Source organism: Protopterus annectens, chromosome 4.part1 (genome assembly GCF_019279795.1).
Source record: "Protopterus annectens isolate FY-2018-M chromosome 4.part1, PAN1.0, whole genome shotgun sequence".
Taxonomy (NCBI): domain Eukaryota; kingdom Metazoa; phylum Chordata; order Ceratodontiformes; family Protopteridae; genus Protopterus; species Protopterus annectens.
In genome coordinates this window covers 384,129,963-384,149,151 of record NC_056734.1, presented here as the reverse complement: position 1 = coordinate 384,149,151, position 19,189 = coordinate 384,129,963, and the positions used below count along the sequence as shown (strand labels likewise).

General features: G+C 43.5%; 1 protein-coding gene across 2 annotated transcripts in view; it reads right to left on the bottom strand.

Moving 5' to 3' along the window:
* TMEM183A (transmembrane protein 183A) overlaps nt 1-19,189 on the bottom strand; it is a 562,721-nt gene that overhangs the window by 399,448 nt on the left and 144,084 nt on the right. For both annotated transcript variants that reach the window (XM_044070205.1, XM_044070204.1), the window contains exon 5: nt 15,921-16,101. In XM_044070205.1, the coding sequence (XP_043926140.1) occupies nt 15,921-16,101 (181 nt within the window). The remainder of the gene's footprint in view (nt 1-15,920; nt 16,102-19,189) is intronic.

Genomic DNA, 19,189 nt, shown 5'->3' with positions numbered 1-19,189 from the left:
GCTGGAATACAGTTTCTGAGTGGAAGGTTTGTGGGATAAAATTAGGATGTGTTTGACCACAACGGATAGAGGAATACACCTGGCTATTTTTGGAACTGGAGCAGCCATGCTGTCAATTTGAGGGTGTGGATAGAGGGGTGGAGCATCAGGAGATCTGGAGATGGGTCCAGAATTCATGGTTCCTCCAAAAGGTAGGGCCACAGGAAGGGAAACCAAACTTGTCGAGGCCAGTAAGGAGCAATGAGGATCAAGGAACTTCTCAACTGTTTTGCTTTCTGAATTACTTTCGGGATGAGTGGAAGAGTGGAAAAGGAGGAAAGTCATAAAGGCATAAAAAGTCTCAGGGCCAATTGTGAACTAGAGCATCTCCGGGTGGCATCCCTGGATGGGGAATGAGGGCAAAGTAGCTGCAGCATTTGGTGTTCAGGTGAGTGGCAAATAGGTCGCAGCAAGGCTGGCCCCATCTGTGAAAGATCTCTTTCGCAACCACTGGATTCAGGGACCACTCGAGGCATCAGAATTGCTCGGCTGAGTTTGTCTGCTATTACGTTGGATATTCCCGGTATATGTGTTACTATCAGGAAGCGTTGAGTATCCATCGGCCATTTTCAAACTCTTAAGGCCCCTCGAGAAAGCAGGTAAAACTTGGTTCCCCCTTGCTTGTTTATGTACCACACAACAGACATGTTGTCTGACTGAATCGCAACAGTCCCAGTGGGAAGGGAGCTGTGAAGTGCTTGCAATGCATATAGCACCACTCTCATCTCCAGAACATTGATATGCAAGTGGTTCTGCCAAGTACCTTGGACCGTCATTCCCAGATAATGCCCCCCCCACCCTATCTGGGAAGCATCCCTGGTCAAAAAGTACAGTTGTGTACCTACCATAAATGTAGATGTTCGCGTGTATTCACTGTTGCAGTCATTGCACTTGGGTTATCCCGCTGGCAGGCTACTCGCAGTCGGCCAGAGTTCCAAAGTCTAGGTCCGGCGTCGGTTGCTGTCGCCTCTTCCCTGACGTCAGTGCGCCAGGGGTATAAAAGATGCAACCAACGCCATTTTCTTCAGTTTTTCTTGCCCCAGATGTCAGCTGCCCCCAGATAGAAATGCTGAAAAGAATACGTTATGCCAAAAAGCATGCATGTACTAATATAAACATTTCCTTCATCTACAAGCAAATACACCACATAGGTTGTATAGAGTTGAGAAGTACAGAAAAGTCCCAGCAATGAAAAAGGGGGGTGGTGGGTGGGTAACCTGGACTGCAACACTGAATACACTCTAACAACTACATTTATGGTAGGTACACAACTGTACTATGTTCATCGTGTTTCACTGTTGCAGTCATTACACTTGGGTTGAATCCCAAAGCTGAGGTTGGGCGGCTGGGTCTAAATAGGATTAGAAGAGGCTACCAGACCCTGCAGAACTGCAGTGGGAAAGCCTGCTCTGGATTTAGAGTAGAGAGGTAAATGGTAGTGCTTGGTGAAAGTGTGCACTGAACTCCAGGTTGCAGCTTCTAAAATGTCTTTGGTTGGTACTCCTCTGAGAAAGGCTGCTGCTCTGGTAGAATGTGGCCTAATGCCCTTAGGCACTGATTTGCCATGTTGTGCATAACAGAAGCGAATGCAGTGTCCTATCCATTTTGAAATTGTCTGCTTTGCGATAGGCTTTCCTTGTGATCCTGCAGCATAGGCTACAAACAGTTGCTCAGTTTTTCTGAAAGCTTTTGTTTTGTATAAGTAGAATCGTAGCTGTCTGTCTATGTCCAAAGCGTGCAGAAGTCTCTCCCCTTTATTCTGGGGGTTTGGGTAGAAAGTTGGTAAATGAATGGTTTGGTTAAGAGCCACATTGGAAACCACCTTTGGCATGAATGTTGGTTTTGTCCTAAGAGAAACCCTGTCCTGATGAAAAATGAAAGGTTCCACAGCCATTAATGCCTGTAACTCGAGACTCTTTTTGCTGAAGTTATTGCTAGGAGCAGAGCAGTTTTCCATGATAAGAATTTTATATCAGCTGTGCTGGCTGGTTCAAAACAAGGCAGCGTGAGCTTTTCTAAAACAAAATTGAGATCCCAAGTTGGTACTGGTGCTCTCCTTGGGGGTCTTATGTTTTTTGCCCCTCTGAGGTACTGACTTAGTAGAGGATGTGAAAAAATAGGAGGTTCCGTATTGTAATGAGCTGAAATGGCAGAGGCATGGATCTTAATTGATGAGCAGGATAGGCCTTTGTCCAGCATCTCAGTTAGGTATTGTAAAATCTGAGGTATATTTGGAACAAGTGGTTCGAGCCCTCGTGCCTGGTTCCAAGCACAGAATCTCTTCCATTTTTCTCCATAAGATTTCCTAGTGCTGGGCCTCCTGACTTCTAAAATGACATCCATAACGGCTTTAGAAAGAGGCACAGTCTATGTGGCTACATTATCTGCCATGCTGCCAGATTTAAGGTTCTGAGTTGACTGTGTAGAATCTGATTGTTTTGTTGAGTCAGAAGATGAGGAATTTGAGGTAAAGGCCAGGCTGGGCCTTGAGACAAGCTGTTTAGGATTGGGTACCAGTGCTGGCGTGGCCAGTCTGGGGCAATCAGGATCATCTTTGGCCTCTCTTGTCTGACTTTTAGGAGCACCTTGGTAAGAAGAGGCAGTGGAGGGAAGGCATAAACTGTCAGGGTTTTCCAGCTGAATGATAGAGCATCCACTTTCCATGCTTGAGAGTGATAAGTTCTTGTGCAGAATTTCTGTAGTTGGCAATTGTGAGGGGAGGCAAAAAGATCAATGTCTGGGCGTCCCCATTTCCCTATCATGCTGAACACCTGTGGATTTAGTTTCCATTCGTGAGGATCCATGAGATTTCTGCTTAGTTCGTCTGCCAGTGTATTTTTTGTTCCTGGCAGGAACTGTGCCTGCAGATGTACTTGACAGGTCAGTGCTGTGTTCCACAAAGCCATGGCTTGCCTGCATAGGGGGTAGGAATGTGTGCCCCCTTGCTTATGTACCACATAACAGTGGTATTGTCCGTCTTTATTAATAGTTGTCCTAGATGTAGCAGGCCCTTGAAAACTGTCAGGGCATTCTGTACAGCTAGCATCTCTTTTTGGTTGATGTGAAAATGCATTTGTTCCTTGGGCCACGTGCCCTGAATGCATTTTCCTGCCATATGTGCCCTTCCAGGCATAATCTGATGCATCCGTTGTTATTGTCTGCCTGGGCTGTGGGTAAGGTGAAAGGCTGTCCCTTGTTGTGGTGACAGACCTGGGACCACCATCAAAACTCCTGTTGTAGGCAGGGAATTAAAGTTATGATTGTTTCCAGGCTGTGGCAATGCTGAGTCCAAACACTTTTTAGATACCATTGTAGTTTCCTCGTATGCAGTCTTGCATATGGAATTAGTAGAATGCAGGACGCCATGAAGCCCAGGGCCTGCAGAATTTTTCTTGCAGGGAGCTGGGTCTTTGTTGCCATCATTTGAAAGTAATGAGTCAGTTGCCTTTGTTTGTCTGGCATGAGATAAGCCATCTGGGCAGTTGTACTTAAGCTTGCACCCAGGAATATTATCTCTTGAGAGGGCACTAGTTTTGATTTCTTTTCGTTTACTGTGTACCCTAGGCAAATCAGTAATCTTTTTACAAATGTCAGATGCTTTAGAAGAATGTCCTTGCTCTCTGCTTGAATAAGGCAGTCATCCAAGTAGGGATATATCTGAATTCCTTTGTGTCTGCAAAATGCAATTACTGGTGCCAGGCATTTTGTGAAGACCCTGGGCGCAGTAGATAAGCCAAAGGGCAGTGCTGAGAATTGTTAATGCATTGAGCCAGCTATGAATCCGAGGTATCTTCTGCAAGATTGTCCGATTGGGACATGCAGGTATGCCTCCTTGAGGTCCAAAGTAACTAGCCAAGCCTTCTTGCCCAGCATGGGTAGAAGTTGCTGTAGTGTTAACATTTTAAATTTTGGAACATCCAGGAAAGTATTTAGGATTGACAAGTCCAGTATTGGTCTCCAGGCTTTGTCCTTTCTGGGTACTAGGAAAAGTCTTGAGTAAAATCCTTGTCCTTGTTCTTGCTGTAGTACTCGTTGAATAGCTCCCATGTCCATGAGAGCAGCAATTTGTTTTTGTGCCTCTGCCCATTGGTTTTGTGGCAGGTCCGGCATACCTTTTGATTTTGGAAGGGTGTAAAAGTGGAACCTGTAACCCTGAGAAACAATATTCAGTACCCATTTGTCCTGGGTGATTATGTGCCAATTTTTTGAGAAAAGTGTTAGCTTTCCCCCTTGGGGTGCTGCCAAAAGGTAAGTGCTTGGCATTTGTAGAGGGAAGTCATTGACACTGTTTCCTATAAGGTTGGGATTTGTCTTCTCCTCTTTTGGGGGGCTGAAGCACCCCATTGTTTAGGTCTGTAGGAGCCTTGGGGCTGAGATCTGCCTCTTGGGCGCCTGTATCTGCCTCTTTGTGGCCTGTCTGACACTGGAAAGGACCAATTTTTTGCTAAACCTAGGTGGTTGAACCTGCAAGAAATCCTTTACTGTCTGCATTGATTTTGCTTTATTCTCCATTTTCTTTAACACCTCTTCTGCCTTAACACTAAACAAAGTATCATGCTGTAGTGGAGCATCCATTTACTTTAACATGTTCAGGTAAACTTTGTTCTTTCAACCAAGCATGCCTTCGAATGACAGAGCCTGTAATTGCGGCTCTACAAGAAGCCTCTAATGAATCAAAACCACATTGTAGAGTATGCTTTCCCACTTGTTCAGCTGCATGCAATAAATCCTGCATTTCCTTACAGTCAGGAATTTCAGAGTTTGTAACCATTTTCTGTTTTAACAAGGACATGAGGTACTGTTGATATTTAAGCACGTGAAACTGGCATTTTAAGCCCTTACAGCTAAAGTAGCAGAAGTGTAAACTCCCCCCCATCTATCCAGAGCTCTGAAATCCCTATCAGAGGGAACAGGATTTTTAGCAGTGGAAGCCTTAACCCCTTTAGGACCCTGAGAAATTATTTCTGGGTCTGCAGCAGGGTTTTTGTAAAGAAATTTATGAGAGTCAGGGACCCTGTAGTACCTGTCTGGCTTGACTGGTGCAGGGGGTAAAGAATCAGGAGACAGATTGGATTCAGAGAAAACATCTTCAACAATATCAAGCACAGAGGGAATAGCCAGGGGCCTGTGTTGAGGCAATAAAAGAAAGTCTCTGAGCCTTTTCTTGGATTCTGAGTAATCCTGGCTCTCCCAATGGAAATGCTCCCTCATGGTGTGCAGGGTTTCCCCAAAAGTATAATCCTCAGGTGGAGAGGCTGAAGGTATAGACTCTTCTGTATCAGAGTCCTCATAGGGAAGGAGAGAATATCCCTAATCTGAAGAGGAATCAGAGGAAATAGAAACCTGGTCAGAGGAATCATAGTCAGTGTCTTGCCTAGGCTTTTTATCAGGAGGGGGATGAGAACCCCTGATCAACGTAATTAAGTCTTCAGCCATTTTAAGCATCTGTTTCTTTGGCATGGATGAATGTCCAGGAGAATGCTGTACTTGTTTCCTTGTCTTTAAAGGTGTTTTTGACTTTGCCTTGGCTGCTGTAGTGGACTTAATAGTAAGCAGTGAAGGTCTGAAAACACCCTCAGAAGCCGATGACTGCTCAGCGGCTCCGGACCCATCTGAGGGAATAGTTTCCGCAGGCCCAATATCTTGAGTTTCCACAGGCCTCGGTGTCTCCACGTGGCTGTCGGATACGGCCTGTGGCTCTGAGGTAGCGGGTGTCAGGGGCTGCGAAAGCGCCTCACTGAGAACCGGCGACTGGCCTAGAAGAGGCTTCGTTGTCGGTTTTGAACCTTGGATGCCTGTCCTTTTCTTTGTCTTTTTTATAAGTTCCGGTTGTCGGTTGTTCCGACGGCATTATGTAGTTAAACCTTCGGCCAAAATAATGTAAAGCAAAATCAAACCGACATTTAATAGTGCATTTGTTGAATCTAGCACAAAACAGACAACTAGTAATGTTGTGGTCACGGCCTAGGCAAGGAATACAGTAGGAGTGAAAGTCCTTATGAAGTATTTGCTTCCCACAAGAAATACAATTATTAACTTTTACTGACATCGGTCTGGAGCAAGAAAAAATTTCCCCAACGGGGTACTTAGCTTTACTGAAGACTTCGGTTCTGAAACTCAATTTCGAAAGACTCCGGAGTCAGCCGACCGGCACTTGCGAACTGCTTTTACTTTGGGCACCACGCGGCAAGAAAGACTGAAGAAAATGGCATCGGTTGCATCTTTTATACCCCTGGCGCACTGACATCAGGGAAGAGGCGACAACAACAGACGCCGGACCTAGACTTTGGAACTCTGGCCGACTGCGGGTAGCCTGCCAGCGGGATAACCAAGTGTAATGACTGCAACAGTGAAACACGATGAACATCTGCTTTCTCTTGGGAAGGAACAAGTGGACGACCTAGGATAAGTTGTTTTGTGTGCAACCACCATGTCAGATCCTTTCTGCATGTGTTTATTATCAAAATCTGGTGAGACAATGGAAGGTCTTGCATCGACCATTGGGCAAATAGCAGCCATTGAAGTATCCTCATGTGTAGGCGAGCAAGAGGAACCAATAGGATGGCGGAAGCCATAGTCCCTAGGACTTGAAGGACTATTCTAGCCTGAACTTTTTGTTTGGTTAGCAAGGATCTGACTTGACAGCGTAGAGACTTCACTCTTTCCTGTGTTAGCCTTACTTACATGGTGTAGTGTCTATTTCTGAGCCTAAATATACAATGTGCTGCGAGGGAGATAAGACTGACTTTTGCAGGTTGACAGTGATGCCTACTGGCGCACAAGGATAGAGTCTCGTCCCTGGTCCTGATGAAGTGATGCTTGGTGGTAGCAATGAGGAGCCAGTCGTCTAGGCATGGAAACACCTGAAATGCTTGACGTCTCAGGTGAGCCGTTACCACTGCCATGCATTTGGTAAATACTCCGGGGGCTGTAGTGAGGCCAAAGGGCAGTGTTCTGAACTGAAAATGACTGGCTCCCAGCCGGAAGTGTTAGTGTCTCCAGGAAGGGAAATATCGACTGTAGAGTGACCATTCGGAACTCCAATTTCTTTACATGCTTGTTGAGATCTAGAATTAATCTCCAGTCCCCTGTCTTTTTTGGAAATAAAAAGAATCGAGAGTAAGTTTCGGATCCTACCTGCTCTACGGGGACTTCCTGGATGACTCTCTTTTTTTGCAGCAATGAGATGACCTCTAATGTTGCACGGTCTAGTTGGATGGGTGGTATGTCTGGTAGAGACCGCTTTGTTGGGGGTTCAGAAACAAAGGGGATCAGGTAACCTCTGGATATTATTGTGTGTAGCCAACAATCTTGAGTGATACTTAGCCAGGCGCTTGGGTACAGCGATAGATGATCCCCAACTGCCTCCAGAGACAGTCGGGCAACCCTTCAGGGGTGATGGAAGGGACGATCAGAGAAACTCTCTCTGTCTCCCTGAATCTGCGGGCCTCCTCTGCCGTGAGGGCAGCATCTTCCATTATATCCTCCCCCTCTGCCTCTGGGGGAGGGTTAACCTTGCGCCTGAGGGAAACCTTTTTGGGATTTACGGAACCACATTTTCCCTCTTGTATTACCCTTGGGATAGGGTCTAGACAGGAGAGAGAAACCGACTCCAACAGCAGATAAGGTTTTACCTTCTTGCTCGCACTTAGTCAAAGTCTCTTTCACTTGGGGTCCAAAAAGAGATGACCCATCAAAGGGAACATTAGTGAAGGAAGACTTGAAGAATTACGTAAAATTACAAAGACGCATCCACGAATGTCTCCTGAGGGATATTCCTGCTGCGGCTGCCCTACTCAGTTCATCTACCGCATATGAAATTAGCATCATAGAGGAGTTAGCTATGGAAGTAAGGGTGAAGGAGCTGCACAAAAACCTTATTCATGGAACCCGGAGCTACTGAACCCTGGAGGGTGTCTCCTAACTCTTTCAGGAGATCCCTCTGAAGACAAGTAAAATGAGTCAGGTAATTCAACGATCTTAGTGTAAATGTCGCTGAAGAAAAGGTACACTTCCCATACCTATCCATCTTCCTGGACTCCTTGTTAGGAGGATGGATATTAGAATATACCTCAGATAATTCCTTCTTGATGGCCGCTGCTACCACCATAGCATCAACTGGAACTCCCTTACTAAGGAAAGACTTGTCCTCAGGTGCTGTCAAACTTATTTGGCGTCCTCGGGACGGGCTCCACTGAATCTGGAGAGGTCCATGCTTTCCGCGATATGACCCCCAAAAGTTGGTCATAAGGCGGTGTCACCCAGGTGGTGGAAGGTCAGGAACCAAAAGCCTCAAGATACAGAGAGTCATCCTCAGTAGGGTTAGAGGTCTTTCAATCACCCCTCTGTCTAAAGATTTCTAGGATATCAGAAAAAGAGACATCCTCAGAGGGGGGCCTAGGGGGACCCTTCTGATTCCTCTAAATCTGTGTCTGACGTGACAGACTCCAGTGAGTCGGCATATTTCCTCTTACACAGCCTCTTCCAAGGGAGTTCTCCAGTGGGATAATCTGGGGAGGTCTCGGAAGAGGGGGCACTTCCAATGGGGGCTACTTAGGCCTCTGGTTCCCTATGCTGTGGGGGTGGCAGGGGGGGAAGAGGTTGCTGCCTGCTCCTGGTGGGACACAGGTTCCAATGAGATGGCTTTAGCAGAGGATAAAGCCTTCTCTATAGCTTGGAAAGCCTCCCTGCCCCGCTCCGAAGAAGACCTCCGCTCCGAGGGGGCGGATGATCGACTCCTAGCAAGAGGGAACGGCTCCAAAGCAGAAGTGGGAGCCAAGCTAAGGCTCCGAGAGGGAGGGTCGGTTCTAACGAGAACCCAGGGTGACTGTCCCCCCCCCTCGGAGTTGACACAAGAGCATCAGCTCCCAGATCCCTCTGCTCCAGACTGAGCCATCAAGGATAGAGTAATTGGCTCCGAGGAAACAGGTTGAATCTCCGGAGCAGACGGGTCCAAAACAGAGGAACCTGAAGTAATAGGCTCCAAGAGCGAAGCAGTCAGAGGAGGAACAGTTGTCAGTAAGGGAGTCTGCTCCGAAACCTTTGGGTCCAGAGGGGCCAATTTTCTTGCCAGAGCTGGATCCGAAAGCAACCTCTTCACCACCCGCTCAATGTTCTCATCAGATAGAAGGAGATCTCCTTCTCTCCAAAATAAGAGATCAAGGTGGGAGACACTACCTCGATGTCAGGTAAAATTTTCGGTACCGAAGGTGGTCTCAGAGCTGATGAAACCGACAGCACCGAAAAACATGAAGCTGAGTCGGAACCGGAACTTCTTGGATCTGACACTTTAGTCTTCTTTGCCAGGGCCGATGATTTTCTCTTAGAGGATTTTGGTGCTGCCTGACCAAGTTCCAGCTGATCCTGGAAGGAACTGGTCATGAGACCTATATCAATGAGTTTCCTCTTTTTCTCATTTAAAACTCTAGTGCTAAATGCGTGACAAAACGTGCAGGGTTCATGCAAATGGGCTTCACCAAGGCAATACACGCAACTGGTGCGGCTGTCTGTAACAGACATTTTCTGCACACACCTATCACACTTTTTAAACCCCGAGGGGCGATTATCCTTATCTTTTGACATTCCGAGAATCAAAAAGACAAGTTAGATAACAATACTAAAAGTATTAACTACAATAATAAAAAGTGTGGAAAAGAGAAGATAACTTTTCTTTTTTAAACAGTCACACACACACACACACACACACACACACACACACACACACACACACATACATATATATTATACACACACACACACACACATACATATATATTATATATTTTATAATCAATTACCATTTTATAACTCCAAGCAACCAGCAAAGACTTCACTCCAGGAAGCAACAGCTCAGCTAGGGAACATGTCTTACTCAGAGCCACAGCAAGATTTCTGCTGTCCAATGAAGACCTTTTCTGGAGAAATAAACTTTTACCATAAGATTTTCTAGGTGGTGGTTCATCAACCAATGGCTTAAGATTAACCAGCTTAGCCACAATCCATCTGCAAAGTCACAATACGTGCAAACAGCCAAGATACTGTACATCACCACCATGGAATAAAAGGTCCAAAAATCAAGCAGGTGCTCAAAAATAAACCATCTGCAAGTTAACTGACTGGGGAAGTATAAGGTACCGCTCCATGTTGGTCAAGAACCACAAGGTTCACATATGCAGAGAGGACGGCCTCATCTCCAAGAGCAGAGTTTAGTTCTAATTAAGGAACCAAGCTTTAAGATGACAGTCTGTCTGCCCAACTGGGACAAACAGATCCAGTTTGGATCTGAAGGGTACCCTGTGCTGCCATGGACTAGACTGTCTAAACCACTTCCCTCCCTACCACCAAGGGGCAATGAGAACAGAATTTTGGTCTTTAGTCTCTGAAATGTGAATTAGCCATTTCACAACAATGCAAATATGTCCAATGTTAATTCCATCTTGCCTTGCTGCATCGTGCTCAAAAGGAAAAGACCTTGTTCTCCACTGTGGGATAGAAGTCTTCTGCTGTGTGCCCTACTCACAGAATACCACTTTCTACTGCAGAAAGGATACACAGGAAGCAACTCAGAACCCCTCAGCTCATTCACTTCCCTAGGGATTAGGGTGATTATTCCATAAATGGAGTCATTACTGTGTACTGCCAAAGGAGTACTTCCACTTAGCGAACACAGGTATATCCTCATGCCTCTTTTACATGTTTAGATACCACAAGAGAGATCAGCAGTTTGACTGAATGAAGACAGATTCCAAAAACTTTTTCATCTCCAAACCTAAGAGGGCCAGAAAGGCTACCCATAGCTCCTGGTCGATGAAGCCTCACTCTTATTGTAGGCCCCGATGTGAGCTCTCCAGCCTTCCTTAAAATATATTGATGTTAAAAGTTGCAAAAAAGATTCAGATGCAATGAGAGAATCTCCACCAAAACATTAAGGCTTTCTTTCCATTCCAAGGACTGGCGATAGGGTTACAACTCCAGAATGAGGTTCTGACCATGTGATGCCTCTGTAAACATCACCCACAGAGGCTGCTGCAACATCTGCCTCGAACACCAATGCTACCATGAAGAATGCAGTAGAGCAGCCTTTACGCCCACAAGATGAAACAACATACAAGCAGCAACCCTAGACTACATCCTTACCCAGACAACATTAGTGCATGGAGCATCACAAATTACCCTGATATGGGGGGAGGGCAAGTTTAAGCACCTTTCTAATATCGGAAAGGAGCTAAGCACGGTTAGGATTCTGTCTCGCACTAAGGAGGAGCAGCGGACACTGGAGGCAGGCAAATAGCAGAAGGTAAAAGCAGCTTAGAATCTCTCTGCCACATTTCTAAAGAACTTTGGCTGAACAAAGTGTCTCATAGGGATGCTTTGTTTCTGCCTGCTGTCTGACAGCACTGAAGTGTTATATTAACATTTAAAGGCTTTTCTCCCCTAAACTTTTCTTTTTGTATTTAGCAGCACATGGGGCACATAAAATCCCATGCACTATAAAGAACTATGATTTGTAGTCTCACCAATCAATACCCTTTATTATGTACTGTCAACATGGAAGCCATGAACCACCTCACTAAAGACTTTCTTAGCATCTCTATCTCAAAAACTTAAGCTGGCTAGGGAGTAAGAACTTATCAGAATTCTCTAAGTTATGACCAAGGGGAGGCTATAGCAGGTACAATCAAGTGTCTAGCACTAATCAAAAAAGTAAACTCTTGGAAGGTGTGAAGACTGCTTCCAGTTTGTCACTCTGCCAGAGACTACAGCCACACAAGCAATCACAGCAGGAACACTTCAGATCCCTGGACAGGACTACAAGAAGCCAGAAATCCACCTCCTGCAAGGCTTCAACCAACAACCTGTTAAACAGTGGTCAGAAAACCTAAACACCAACACATTACTGGATGTGATACTTAACCAAAGCAACTGGAGAAGCCTGTGAATCCTATGGGTGGATGATCCATTACATACAGTGACAACAGCTGAAAGCAACACAGGCATGAAACCTTGTGTACAGGATGTGTTGGTTGAAGTGACAAGGTCCAGAATAGGATGAAATCCATCTATTCTCTGTGGGACTAGGGAGAAGCTGAAGTAACACCCTCTTGGACTCTCAAAGGCAGAGAGCTAATGAATTCATCCTTTTTATGGAGGTTTGGTATAGGAGAAGAAAACAATGTTTTGAAACTAGGGAACCTTCTCAGAATAATGAGAAGACTTAGAATACAGAAAAGAAGACCAGAGAAGTGATCTTAACATCCTCAACTGCAGTGAGGCTGTTTGTAACTTTACAAATTACACACTTGCTTTTACAATGGCTTGATCAATACAGATTCCCCCTGTGAAAAATGGGCATCCAAGACAGTGTTCCCAAGCAGCTCGATTAAGGATGGCCTCAACCATTCCAATTCAGGCACATCCCAGAGCCTGATTTCCTGAATAAAGCATTCAGCCAGTCTAAATCACAGCTGACCAAGTGGATAGCCTCCTTATAACACAGGAGTAAACAAGATGCTCCTAGAAAAACAGACTCTATCTCAAGATCTGGAAAGTACATCTGAGTAACAGCTCACCATAACAATGGATGTCCTGGTGATCACTACTGCACAAACAAAACCCTGTACAAATGGGTGTCCCTGTTATCTACCCTCATCTGTGTGAGACTGGCCTGGCATACTCCTCAGTCAAGGCACACCTCTCATCCATTTTGGTCTGCTTACCTCTTGATCCTCCTCTTGTCTAGGCTAGAAGTATAGCAGTTTCTAAGATGTACTTCACCTTAAGCCACCCACGAAACTATTCAGCCTTTTGACCTCATCTTAAACTCCTCTGCTCCCCTTTTGAACTAGCAGCTTCTGTCTCTCAAAATTCTGTACCTGGCAAACCATACTACTAATAGATCTTAACTCGGCTCCAGGCCCAAATGGCATCCCCTCCCATCCTTACTTTCCATAAGGACACAATGTCTTTGACGGGCAACCCCTCCTTTATGGCCAAAGTGGTAAATGAGCTATCCCTCAAATAAGGCCATCAATCTCCATACTTCCTTTCCTAATTCACAGAACAAGGGGTAGAGAATCCTGCACTCACTGGATATACACAGAAAGCTCAGATTTTACTTGGAAAACTCAAAGGCAATCCACAAGACTGACTAGCTGTTTGTTTCCTTCCAAGAATCCAAGCTATGCAGCCCTCTTTCAAAGCAAACTATTGCTAACTGGATTTCTAAATCCATCTCCTTTTCTCACAATCAACATGGCAAATCTTTGCCTTCTCCAGGGAAATCACATTCTACCACAGCAGTGGCTTTATCTAGACCTTTTATAAGGGGGTAGACTCTAAGCAGCAACCTAGTACACTCCAGGCAAAATTTTCTCAAGTATTACAGGGTAAATTCAGAGCTGTCTTTGCCCAGATCAGTCCCCTCTGGACTGCTTGACAGCTCTACTATGTCTCAACCAGCCATCCTTTACACTACTAACATTTTGGAACTCACTCAGCAGTTTGGAATACAGCAAAAGTGATCTAAGGAAGGACACAGTATAAGAACTTACCATAACAGATGACTTCCTACTGCAGTATACCTTGCCACCCTGCTATCCCCTTTCTACCTTTACTTACCCCTTTTCCTGGAGTGTGGGGAGCCATTTTCTGCCTTCTACCCTCCTAGCTGACTAATTACTCTACTATCCTCATGTGTCTACATGCTTCCTGGCTTGGAGATAGAAGTTTCATGCTCATGTGCTTATGCCGGCAGATGTAGGTCATACAGACATATAGCTCTATGGAGGATTTTGGCTTTGGTATCCCGACAAGGCATTCAGGTTATCTGGAGCGTTAACCCAACAGTTCAGAATACTGCAACACTGATCTAAGGTGGGACATCATAAGAAGGTAGAATAAACAAAGTAAATGCATTTCCTATACACAACAAAAACATCCAGTTACCTGTCATGTGCAAAATACTGTAGTTTCTGTGAGACAAGCTGGGCCAAAGAGGCGACACATGCACAAAAACAGTTGGCTTAAAGATGCTTGGTAATGTACTTGACTCCATTTCAGACAGGGGCTGGAGAATTTGCCTTTCAAGGGACTCTACAACAAAACCTGGATGTCTCCAAAAGGCCCCAGTCTTCACACTCCAGTTCCTTGTAATGGTGCTTTGACTGAAATCAGCAGCTACACAGTGGACACTTCAACCTATCCCAATGCAAATAGCGCTCATTCCCTTGATTGCATGGTAAGCCAGCAGCTTCTCTCCCTCTCTCTTTTTCTGATGCAGTTATGGATGAACCTCCACTACCTTTAGTACCCTTAATCCCCCTTCTTCATGCTCCTTCCAAAAAAATAAATGCATTTCATGCTTGTACACATCTTTGGCAATCAGACATCTGCCTATTTGCTTAACGGCCTTGCATCTTAGCATCAAATAAGAAGCTTTACCAGGCGGAGAAGAAAAATAAGACTGCAATCGAAAACATATGAGCAGCAAGAATGAACAAACAGGCTCAAAGGTTTTAACAGCTGATGCATTAGATCACAAAAATGTACTGGCATTAGGAGTGCCTCTTTCCACAAGCATGCATGTATCTTAAGAAACAAGCAAGAAAGTGACTGGTGGTCAGGATGATCTAAAACTACAAGATTCATTAAGTAGGGCCTTTATCATCAGATCTGGCAGTACTCACTGCAAGATGTCTTAAAAATGCACCAGGCAATACTTGCTCTTATCCATTACTATTGCTGCAAAACACCCAAATTCAAAGTATTGAAGTTTTCAGTCATACTTGACTGAAGATCCCCCCCACCTTTACATGTCAGAATACAACTCCACTACATACAAAGGGGTTCTACCATTACTTATGGCAAGAAAGCAGGCTTTTTAATAAGGCAATATACCACCCAAGGAATATTTGTATCCAATTAAAAAGGAGTACACACATCTTTTTTCACTTAGCCACAATACTGTTACATGTAGGCAGCACTAAAGCTTTAAACTCTAAATGACGCACTGCATGCAGATGGAAGCACTTATGCTTTCCCTTCCCTCCCATGTACACCTTCCAAACAGCTGCTCTAGCCACATACATCTACTTAAGCAAGTAGTCAGGCTACAGAATCAACTACCCAAAGAGAAGATGCAGCTTGTTCAATTCACTATAAGCAGACTCCCGCACCTAGCAGAAAGCCTGGGCAAGTGGTTCATAATTGGTTCTTTTCTCAGTGCCAACAGAGATCCAATAGCTGTCTGGATATGCCAGAGAGAGAATGAAGGTAGCACAGCACAAGACCAATCCACTATTAATAGTTGGGACGGAGAATGCTGTGCTTATTTCAGCATGAATTACATATGGTTCAGTCACTGTAAACCCATATGTTGAAAAATGCCTTTACTCAAGTCAATTAAACACCCAGTTCATCAGTGCACATATTAAAAAAATAGAACTGTTCCATTTTCCCCTCCCATCAAGCAGAATGAATATATTCTGCAAAAAGTTAGGGATAAGGCTTATTAAAACCTATGCTCAAATTGTATACCTTGCATGCACATATACTGTGCCACGAATTTCTGGTACAGCATTTATAAAAGTAAAAGTTTTTAGTGAAACTGTGCAGTTTTAAATGGGTCACTTCCTTACCATAGCAGAACATCTACAGGGATACTTTTGTGCCAACTTGTAAAACAGTTAATGCCTACAACCCTTTTCTAAAAACAGAGACATTGCCATCATTTAAAAAAAAAAAAAAAATCAGCATCACCTATGCTAGAAGCTTAACGTACAAACCATAATTTATACACAGAAAGGTCTAGCGATGCCAACTAAATAAACAGACTTATAAAACAGGCTATTTAAAGTTAAATAAAACATGAAATATCGACTTACTTTAGAATTATGTAAACTGTTAGGTGTAGACTCTGGAAGGGGTGGGTTTTTTGAGACACGAGAAGAAAATGGCTCATACATATGATAGAGAGATCGAATTACACAAGCACGAAGACATCGCAGCTTTCCCATGGAGTCAGGCTGTAAACGAAAAGGTAGGCAAGCATCAAAGTGGTAAAACCTATGGTCAAAAAAGGGGGGAAAACTGTTAAAACATATACCCTGTGGAATCTGTACAATACAGATGAAGAAAAGGTCTGTGCTATACTCTGAAATTGGGTCGGGGGAACCTTTCTGCTGTAGCACTGAAGAAAAAAAAATCTCCAAAAAAAATCCAGACAGACAACTAGATAAATTCAGAATCTTCAGAAAATGCAAGGAGATGTTGAAATACTTATGCTCAAAACTTAAGTGGGAGCATTTCTGCCAACTATACCAAAACCTCTAGCAAAGCAGTTACTCAAGTTCGACCATCAGCTGTTAGAACATACATTGTGAAATATCTTCTCCCATTGGGGATGTCCTCAAATCATTAAATGTAACAGAGGTCCACAGTTCACTAGTCAGGTAATAGAAAAAAAGTTTGCAATCTGCTAAAAATACAGCAATTCATGTTCCACACCATCCAGTCTAATGGCAAGATAGAAAAAAATTAAGAGTATACAAGAAAAGCTAACTACATCTTGTATAGCAGATGGGCCCAACAGGGTTATTTTACACTGCCATGAATACAAGGGTCTCTCCAAATGTCAGAGAGGTCACCACTGAAGTTAATGACAAGAAAAAAAATGGCAATACATTTTCCAATTAAAACCAGTTGGGGAGTTAAAACATTCAAACTACGCTGTAGCACATCACCAGTCCTGGTTACAGACCTTGCAGCAATTAACTGCTCAAATTTTAGGCAAGAAAAGTGACTAAAATGCCCACTGATACAGCTACAACATTAGTTAAAGCCAGGTCAATGGGTCACGTTAAAGTGCTTAAAATATGTTTTTGCTTCAAAATGGGAAGGACCATATACTGTAGTTGGATATACAGAACCTCTAATTTTAACAAAAAAGGAACAAAAATCACACAGGCAAAGTGTAAGTGTAAAACTGTGCACTTAGCAAATGCAACTGAATCTGATACTTTTTTTGCGGTATTGCAAAATGTTATATGGAATCTATTGATGTACAGAACAGATTGCAAAAATAGACTATTCAGAATTAGGGTTGCCACGTTTCATTGTGGCTAAAAACTGGACCAAAGCCACACCCCTTGCATCGTCCATAACCCCACCCATTTCTGCCCCACCCACTGTCCACCCATTCTGTGACATCATCATGTCAGTCAATGGTGAACGCTCTATTTTTTCCATTTCTGATGCCTTTATTTCTGCAGATTTACTATGCATTTCTGTAAAATAGCATAGTAAAGCTGCTGATTAATAAATAAACACCGCTAGTCTGTTTAAAAAAAAAAAAAAAAAAAAAAAACGGTGTTTTCCTGACTAATGGACAATCAGGTTGATTCCAAGATAGTCCAGGAAAAAAAACAGACAGGTGGCAATCCTATTGAGAATAGTATTACTACTATTAGGGACTCGTAAACAAAATCTCAGATACAGGTTCATTAAAATTTCAGAAGTTAAAACTGCATGTAAACAGCAACTGGAAAGTGACAAGCTTATAAAAACAGTAAAAAAAGTACCATTAAATCTGTCACACAGCCTTGTATCCAGGGGAAAGGAGAGGCCTGGAAAGTCAAATAATTGTGACAGGGACACATCAAAAGACTTTTGTACATCAGAGTGTTTTTTCCAGTACATCAGCAGTGACTTGGGACAGTACAGAGTAAGGCTAACTCCATTATATTTAACACCTTTACTGAATTAACAGTTAAAAACATAGTAAAACACACTAAATATATTAACTTGGTTTGTTTTCTTTCATATAACAGTTACAAAAAAGAAGTTATGTACTCACTATAATGTTCCATCTCTGTTGTCCATTATCATTCTTCCTCAACATATGGGGTTGGATCAGATACTCTGACTCGACTCAGATGCTGATATACAGCTCATGATTTACTGCAAGCTCTCAAGCTCCTCCCTTACCCACAACACAGCAGTCCCCTCAATCCCCAGATCTTGTTTGCAGCTTACTGCATGACACAATGAATTTATAGCTATAAGATGGAAGTCACTATCTGAAGCTCAAATAGAAAACGGTGGATCCTATAATGCTCTCCCATCCCATTCTTCCAGAAGTGATCAATAGAAAAGAGGTAGGGGGCTGGAGGGAGGGGAGTTGAAGAATGAAAATGGACAACGCAGCAGGAACGTTATGGCGAGTACGCAACTCCTTTATCTGATGGTCAATTTTCATTCATTCCTCAATACACATGGGGCTGACCTGAATCCTGGGTGGACTAAAGAAGGATATTCCTGACTAATGTTAAGCCGGAGGCTGCTCCTCCCCCAGAGACCAGATGCAACTTTGTAATGAATTAAGAGGATAAGCCCAAGCTGCAGCCGCACAAATATCATCCATGGAGGATATGGATAAAAAAACTGATGAGGTTTCCATTGACCTGATTGAATGGGCTCTTAAAGGCTTTGCCAAGGTCAGAACAAACTTCTTATAAACAAAGGAAATCCAATCTGTTACCCATTTTGATTTTTTTTTTTTTTACACTTTAGAACGGGTTGACCCAATCTAGTTTGAGAAGGATAAAGAACTGATCCGATTTTCTAAATTTCTCTGATCTGCGAAGGTAGACATGTAATTGTCTGTGAACATCTACTAAATGGAAAATGTATTCACCTTTGTTTGTAAAATCTGGAAATACTACCAGGAGGTTTATAGATTGATTAATGTTATATCCTGACACCACCTCTGGAAGAAAGGAAGGACTGGTTCTTAAGGACACCCTATCTTTATGAAAAATTAAATAAGGAGGCTTAGAGGATGAGGCTTAAAGTTCTGAAACTCTCCTAGCGGATGTCATGGCAATTAGAAATATAGTTTTCCAAGTTAAACATTTCAATTTACATTTTGCAGCCAGTAAAAATGGCTTCTGAGTTAGGGTCTGTATCAAATTCAGATTCCACAGAGGAGTAGGATCCGTAAAGGATGATTTGAGTAGAAAGGTTCATTTTATAAATGCCATACAAAGACGTGAAGAAGCTAGTGTAGAATTACCTACTCCAATATGGAAACTGGAGGTGGCAGCTAACTGAACCTTAACAGTTGAAGGCCTAGCCCCATCATTAAAAATAGAGG